The sequence below is a fragment of the Asterias amurensis genome, chromosome 8, assembly GCF_032118995.1.
Source record: "Asterias amurensis chromosome 8, ASM3211899v1".
In the NCBI taxonomy this organism is placed as follows: domain Eukaryota; kingdom Metazoa; phylum Echinodermata; class Asteroidea; order Forcipulatida; family Asteriidae; genus Asterias; species Asterias amurensis.
In genome coordinates this window covers 7,099,878-7,108,289 of record NC_092655.1, presented here as the reverse complement: position 1 = coordinate 7,108,289, position 8,412 = coordinate 7,099,878, and the positions used below count along the sequence as shown (strand labels likewise).

The 8,412-nt window shown below is 39.8% G+C and overlaps 1 protein-coding gene across 1 annotated transcript; it reads left to right on the top strand.

Annotated features, from left to right (window-relative positions):
* The first annotated feature begins 430 nt into the window (after positions 1–430).
* LOC139940976 (aqualysin-1-like) lies at positions 431–7,718 on the top strand. The gene is made up of 9 exons (XM_071937383.1): positions 431–524; positions 1,322–1,475; positions 1,794–1,934; positions 2,591–2,717; positions 3,459–3,568; positions 4,275–4,422; positions 5,507–5,691; positions 5,861–6,032; positions 7,003–7,718. The coding sequence occupies exons 2-9, from the start codon at positions 1,338–1,340 to the stop codon at positions 7,137–7,139; spliced, it is 1,158 nt and encodes a 385-aa protein (XP_071793484.1). The 5' UTR covers positions 431–524; positions 1,322–1,337; the 3' UTR covers positions 7,140–7,718.
* Positions 7,719–8,412: the final 694 nt, after the last annotated feature.

Here is an 8,412-nt window from a genome sequence, read left to right as displayed (position 1 = left end):
GGGAATCACCAGCCGAAGTGCTACTTACAGTTAAGTTTGTATGGCCATTAGTTTTGGAGTAATTAACAACAGTGATATCATTTAGCAACTTCGAATTGTTGGCTGTTTCCGTTTTACAATGAAATATATTTGCATTGACATGAAAAATGCAGCTCTTTAATGCTTTAATAAGATAAAAGAACTATCTTAACTTCAATCAATTATATAAGACCACATTCACAGCCATTTTAAAACCGCTCCCGATCGTCTGGTATCCTTGTTGTTCATATGCCATAGATTGTTGTCGAATGAACTGACTATCAAGCCAAACAAAACTTTGCCCTTTTAATTACAAAACAGTAACAGGTTGTGTCAGTCGTTGGGATAAAGAAGATTAATATCCCGGTTATCTTATTTATCTCTAATGGGATTTAAGTCAGTTACGCCTTGATATGAAAGGCTTGGTTTGTTAGGCACTGTATTGACCGTGCAAGTTACTGATGGTAACGGATGTACATGAGAAGAGCAACACAGATAAACATACGGTAAGAATTTCTCCCTTTCAGAATTGCAGAGTTTGAACAATAAATAGTGACAAAAAACAGTCGAACAATCTACCTTTAGATTTCATTGGTTGAGAAGGGTGTTTTTATTGGCAAGTAGACCTCTAGAACTAATTGTGCCTATCAGAGGTCAACACGGTTGGTCATCCACCGGAAACTCTATTCCAAATTCTGATTCTAAATTAGAACAAAATTTATTGAAGGATAGGCCTATTCTAATTTTTCCCTGTCATAATACAGAGGACATTTGTAGAACTACTATCGCTAACAACATTATGTTCAATATATATTTGGTTTGCGGTAACACCATGTGTGTATCTACTTGCCAGGTACAGTTTGTTCTTAGAGAACTGTCTTGCTTTATTCTACTACCGCGGAGTAGATGTTCGGGGTTTGGGAGACTTCTCAGTTCTGAAAAGAACTGTCCTGCTTTTTTAACTATTACCCGGGCGGATGGTATAGAAAATAGGCTGGGACCACGACATTTTTTTTGTGGTAACTTGAACAGGTAAAACTTTCAACCAGAATAATGATAACTTCCTCTTTAACTTAGTTTTCCTCACCCGAAAACCTCACCATAAACCGCATTAACTATAACACTTGCACATTCGCATAAATCGCATTCGTTTTTCTGCTTTTATGTTGAATAATGGTCATCAAAGGGAAATTAGACCTACAACTTCAGTAAACCAAATCAATTTCTGTACGTAATCTAATTGCTTTCCTCGACCCTATATTATAAAACACATATGTCAAACACGGCCTCTCTTATACTTCAGATAACAACTCTTCAAGATGAAGCGTCTTCAGCAGTTGTTTATGGTTGCTCTGGTAACCGCCACTATTCTCGGACTGACCCTTGCCCGGCCCTCTCTTGCTCCTTTCTATCGGGCTGAAGAGAAGCTGGTAGATGACTACATCGTCGTATTAAAAGTGAGGACACAATTATGATAGATATTAATGGTTTATTATTTGAAAATACAAAAAGACACCACAACCAGAAGATTGAATTGCGTCTAAGTTTACACTAAATTATTTAACAATTCATTAGCAAATTACAAAACAAATTTAAACAGTACAAAGCAATGAAGGAAAAAGACTTTACAGAATATACATTTTGTCAAAAGAGGAGAAGGGACAAAAAGGGTGAATTATGGGAAAGGCAAGACAAGCGATTTTAGGGTTTGGCTTCTCTAGTGGTATATAACCCCTCTTTTTCCCTTCTTACCCCCCCCCCCCCCCCCTCAACAGGATGGCGTGGACGTGTCCACTATTGCTCAACAGTTGTCCGTGCAGGCCGAGAGGGAAGATGTATCATTCAGGGTCAATCGATTTTTCACCAGGGTGCTTAATGGTCTCCATGTATACATGCCAAGCAAAGCTCTCAACTTAGTAAGTATACTCAACCGCAAGAGGGCGATATGCCAGAGAACGCCCATTGTTTTGTTGTTAGACAACCAAACAATCATGAAGACAACGCACAAACCGTACAGTTTTGATCTCTTGATAGTAATTATCAGAGTAATTTACAAAAAGAAAAGAAAAAAAACCATATTGTTCCTTTAATTTGTAAATAAGTTTTGGAGTGTTTGTTTGTGAATAATGATATATTTTTTGGTGTGAAATAAACGGAGTCGTATCACTCCAATCAAGAGAAGAAAACAAACATACAGTTCGTAACAGCTGATGATCCTCCCTAGAGAGTTTAACAACTTCTCTGGGGCAAACTTTTTAAGGACTCTATATTTGTTTCTATAATGCGGTATGTTCCGCATATTATTCATAGTGTGTTTATAGAATAGTCTACTAACGCCTGAAAACGTTCTCAACGGGTTTCTAACAGCACACAAATCACCATCAAACATTCAGTTTAAACTTTAGCTCGTTTTGTTTAACATCAGTTAATGTGTACATGCCCTTTACGAACAAGAGATAGACATCAGATTAATTTTGTACCTAAAGCAAAAGTCTTTTACTAAGCACTTTCATTACGTATTGTTCCAATAAACAAACGATTGTATATAAAAGTTATTCTCATTATGTTTTAGGTTCGTGCTCATTCTGCTGTCAAATATGTGGAAGAGAACGGTATGGTGTATGCATCCGAGACATGGGGGCTAGACCGTGTCGATCAGAGGGATCTGCCACTGGATGACTCATATTTGCCGACCCAGGGTATGTATGGTTTATTATTGTTAAACACACTTTGTTATCGGAAGGTTTAACCTGACGTTTGAAAACTTTCAGCAATAATGCGTTTCTTCTATTTGTGTTTTAGGGGAAAGGCGAAATTATACATGTAGCCCTGTGCAAACAGACCATGAGATGAGATTATTGTGATCACAAAAACTTTTAATGGAAATAAACATATGTGCATCATATAGAGATTTTTTATTTGATATGGGTTTTTTAACTGAATTATGAGCAGCTACCCTCGGTGACCAACTTGCACATTATGACGTCAACATTTTGCAATTATGTTCACAAGTTGAGGTGTCCCTCGGCACCATAGGGTGTTGTGGCTGAGTGATCCAGAGGGGTAGTCTCAAGTTCTGTTAATACAGAATGTGGGTTCGAGTCCTGGCCCAGTCAGTCGAGAAACTCGATTCCTTATAAAAGGCACTTTATCATAATTACTCCTCTCCACCAAGGAGTACAAATTAGTACCGGCGAGAGCTGGGGAGGAATGGTATCTTTTCCAGGGGGAAAACAAAATATTATCAACTGGAAACCTGATATAAACACCGGGCTGATGAGCAATATTGCCCCGGGCTAGACGGGCCAGACGAAATGACTTGAAGTCTTGCAATAATACTGACAAAGTATGTCAACATTACATACTCTTGACTACATCGGGTTGAAAATGACTGCACCATGATTGCTATGCGTGTCATGATTATGTAATCTACATTACAGGAGACGGTAGTGGGGTGAGCATCTACATCATAGACACTGGTGTAAGGACAACCCATGAGGAATTTGAAGACAGAGCCAAGTTCGTCTACGATGCCGTTGAGGGAGCTGTGGTAAGAAACGCTCTATTGAGTGCAATAATTCTAGTTTGTATATTAAATTAAAAAATGTTATCGTTCCCACTCACTGCGAGTCACATGAGCACCGCCAAGCCAGGTTTGCTGGTGGAGCCACTCAAACAGATGTTCTGGTTAAACCTCTTTCCAAGACATACACAAAACGAACAGTTTCTTACGTAATAGCAAATCCCACATGAATACTATGACACATTTGAGAATATCGTTATGTATTTAAAAGCACTGGACACTATTGGTAATTACTCAAAATAATTATTAGCATCAAACCTCATTTGGTAACGAGGTAACGAGTAATGTGGAGCTGTTGATAGTATAACTCACTGTGAGAAACGGCTCCCTCTGAAGTAACAGAGTTTTCGAGTAAGAAGTAGTTTTCCACGAATTTGATTTCGAGACCTCAGAATAAGATTTTGAGGTCTCGAAATCAAGCATCTGAGTGCACACAACTTCCACACAACTTCCATTATTATCTCGCAACTTCGGCGACCAATTGAGCTCAAATTTTCACAGGTTTGTTAGTATATGCATATGTTGAGATACACTGAGTAGGCTGGTCTTTGACAAATTACCAATAGTGTCCAGTGTCTTTAATAACCCTTGAAAGTATAGAGTGTGCTTTCTTGCTTACACTGTGATGATTTTGACGATTGTCGTCTGATATTTCCCTACCGTCTCTGTACAGGGTAATGGTACCGACTGCCAAGGTCACGGTACCCATTGTGCCGGCACAGCAGCAGGGCTTGTGTACGGTGTAGCCAAGAAAGCTAACGTGTATGGCATACGTACCCTCGGCTGCCAGGGGTCTGGTACCTGGTCTGCTGTGATAAACGGTAATCCTAATTCATATTGTGTTGATATTTCGTATAGGGTAATGGCACTGACTGTCGTGGTCACGGGACTCATTGCGCGGGAACTGCGGCTGGGCTTGTGTACGGTGTGGCTAAGAAAGCCTCCGTTTATGGCGTGCGTGTATTGGGATGCCAGGGGTCCGGGTCATGGTCGTCCGTTATTAATGGTGAGAAACGAAACGAGGTTGACAAGGAATATTACAATGATTGCAATCATCATTAACATCCATTCTTCTGTTTTATTCCCCCTTTCCAAACTTAATGTCTATAGCCAATTTAAGTTAATAAATGATATAGCTCTTATGCCACGGACACTAACAAACTCACGGGTGAAAATCGGCCCCGAGAACGCGTCCCAGGGCCCCATACACATCGGGACAGACTGAGCCGCACATTGGTCATAATGGGATTCTATCTCAGATTCTGCGTAATTTTGACCGCTTTGGGTCATTTTGACACAAATCCTGGCTCACATTGACCCGGAAATGGGTCAGGTCCCTTTTGGAGTCAGAAGCGGGTCAATTCTGACTCGATATTTTCTAGAGTATATTATACACTGATGCTATCTACTCATTTTCTCTTGGCCATCGTTTGTTTGAATTGTTCTGTATTAAGATCGTGACACATATGCCTCTTCTGATTTTCCGCCTACGATGGCTTTGTTCTTTGTTCCGGTTCCGTTGTTCGTGTGCCTTATTTCGGCTTGTCCGGTAGTCGACATCATTGCAATCTTTCTTGACTGCATGGACAGATGCAATATACTCAAAACCTATTTCAAATTAACCGGTTTTATTTCGTTTCAAATTCCAACCCACAAACATATCGTCAGGTTGTAGTCTATTGACAATTTTGTCTGAAGGCTTATCCAAGTTGGACGATGATTGTTCAAAAGTGTGCAACACAGCCCAGAAAGAATTGAAACTTTATTTTAGGTTCTCAAAATGTAATATCGACAGACTAAATACATGTACGCATTAAACTCTTCTTCAGTTTTACTTGGTCTTATTTTCTCTTGAATTTTTTGAGTAAAACTAACGACATATACGTCACCATTTTTGTTATTTAGGAATGGATTGGGTGGCTAAGAATGGCGATCGTCCTGCCGTAGCATCAATGTCCCTAGGTGGAGGTGGCTCTCGTTCAGTAGATGATGGTGTAGGCGCCTTGCATCGTGCTGGTGTGACGGTCGTTGTAGCTGCTGGGAATAATGGAGATGATGCATGTACAAAGTCACCAGCAAGAGCACCAGAGGTAGGGGTTGAACCGGGTCCACATCAAGGCCTTGTCTTGACTGTCTGTTAGTACTAACATTAAAACGCCACAACTAATTTTATACTATTTGCACAGAATGACGACTTTAGAAACTCTGATTGCTTTATACACTTGTTAGTACTACAACTAATGATGGTTTCCCCTACAGGCCATTACCGTAGGGGCCAGTGAGATCGACGACTCCAGAGCTTACTTCTCAAACTACGGAGGGTGTGTCGACATCTTTGCTCCTGGTCGCTCTATTACCAGCGCCTGGCACGAGAGAGACGACCAGTATAACACTATTAGTGGCACCTCAATGGCAACACCACACGTCGCAGGTTAGCCAACAACACGATAGACTCATTGTCTTTTATTCATTTTGTTAATAGGGAGGTTTAAAGGCGAACGGATACGCTTACGCATACGTTTTAGCTATCCGTAACCTACTTACGTGTAGCAAGCGGGATATCGGTGTCGTCTGCACGTTTAGCGGATAGCGAGTAGCGTGTGACGTCATAATGATGACGTTTCCGTCGCACTAATCGTATCCGTTCGTATGCGAAACCTCCCTAATAACAAAACCGCAACACATACCCTTGGGGATGTTAAAACAGCAACAACATTTTAAACTCACAATAATAACAAAGAATGAGAGTAATAGCATGAACATAAAAATAATAAATTATACTCAGTTTTACTTTAACTTAAAAGCAGAAAATACTGTACCTTGCGACACAATTCGCAATGGTTTTTATATTGAGAACACAAAAGGAAAATAAAATTGTCCTTCTCTGATAAGATACCAACATCTGTGTAACTTTGCTATCATAAAATTTCTTTCTTAATACAGTAAACATTGGGCAAAAACAAATGAAGTGAATTTCCGTTTCAACATTAATGTACAACAAATACAACCTTTATAGCTATAAAGGTTAAAGCAACCAACTACTGTGCACAACTTTCATTTCAGTTCGAGTTAAACTTACTTACTCACTTGAATCCACCGACGCCATCACACAACTGGGGAGGAGACAGTGGTTCTGGTTACTGGGGCAGACAGCTTAGATAAGCTTATGTAGAGCCCCCCGACGGTCTTTAGGAATTTGTCCACATGTCCCTTGAAAGTGTTCACACTTGTAGCTTCAATTGCCTCTCTAGGGAGAACATTCCAGTAATTTACCACTCTCTGGCTAAACCAGAACTTCCTGAGGTTGAGGTTTGGTCTTGAGTTGAAGAAACTTTGCAGCTTTATCATCAGAAGTGACTGTCATTTTAGCTTATTTCAATTCTTGTGTATTTTTTCATCAGGTGCGGCTGCGCTACTTCTGAGCGTTGACCCATCTTTGACCCCAGCTGAGGTCACCCATAAACTCTTGAACAGCGCCACCAAGGATAAGGTCACCGATGCCCGCAATTCGCCAAATCTTCTCCTTTACACACCTTAGATCCATCAAGGTCAAACTACCAATAGAGATGCAATTTTGAATGGATAATAATAATTAATATAGCGTCACCTTACTAGCATTTGGATCGACCACGCGTTTAGTAAACAATTTTAGAGTTACTATAGTATTTAAACAAAAAACTGCTCTCTTCAGAAGACGATCAGAGCATACCGATCGAAACGTCGAGTTGAAACCAACGGTTCTTTTCAGAACCACCCCAACTCATTAGAGACAGTCATTACATGATGTTACCGCAAACATTTCCATTAAAAACTATTATGTTTCGCCCGAACTTTTTTGCAATTTCAGCAAAATATATAAATCAGTCTATGAACGATTGTGTGCCTTTTCGTTGATGTTTGGCTTTTCAAATAGCAAAAGTTAGGGTGAAAATAATATTTCCTAAAAGAATATTTTGTTATATTCAGCCTCCAAAAAATCTCTTTAATAAACTGAACGTTCATAGACACTGTTTTGCAACTTTATTCCAGTTTGACTTGTTGAAGTTTGGTTTCTTATCGTATCAGATGACTTGAACATTACATACAATAAACGAGACTGGTTGACTTAGTTTCGAAATGTTGATTATCTACTACTTATTATGTTGAAACTATTGAGAACCACAGAACGGGAATAAACCATTTAGATTATAAAATAGAATTTTGTGACGATGAGTTAATTTGGAGTGATTTTGTTAATCAACATAATCGAGTAATAAACTACAAGGAAAACTGATTGGATATTAACCTTAGGTTAAAATGTATGCAGTCAGTGTCCCCTGTATAGTATTGACTTGTGAACCTTTGATATAACAGTCGCATCCCCTTAAGGCGATCTCCTGGCTGCCGCTTCCCAGGTTGTATCGTAATTTGGGTGTGATCCCTGGCTATACGGCAGTTAAAGGTTGTATGGCTTCTGACTGGCACCCCGAACAACGATTTTAGGGAGTTTTCGTTGACGACGGATGGTTCTGCGACGGTAATGATGACATTTGGTGTCATCTGCGCATGCGTCGGCTTTGAGGACGGTCGTCCCTCAACTTCTACGACACTAATTGGAATGAATCTGCGTTGTGCTGAAAACGGCAAAGTTTGGCTGAAAACTACTTATACCGTCGCAAACGAAAACTCCCCATATAATGACAACACAAAAAAGGATGCCCAATATACGGCAAAATCATTCGGTAGAGCGGATGTTGGAGGTCGAAGGTTCAAGTCCCGCCCTTGTCACTTTTGTTTAATTAATCTGAAATTATTTCAGATATTATGCAGTT

What these genes read in the sequence shown, in the direction of transcription:
- LOC139940976 (XM_071937383.1), top strand. Translation starts at nt 1,338, where the DNA reads ATGAAGCGTCTTCAGCAGTTGTTTATGGTTGCTCTGGTAACCGCCACT. An exon ending in CAAGCAAAGCTCTCAACTTA is followed by an intron (nt 1,935 to 2,590) that starts GTAAGTATACTC and finishes ATTATGTTTTAG; the next exon opens with GTTCGTGCTCATTCTGCTGT. An exon ending in CTGGTCTGCTGTGATAAACG is followed by an intron (nt 4,423 to 5,506) that starts GTAATCCTAATT and finishes TTTGTTATTTAG; the next exon opens with GAATGGATTGGGTGGCTAAG.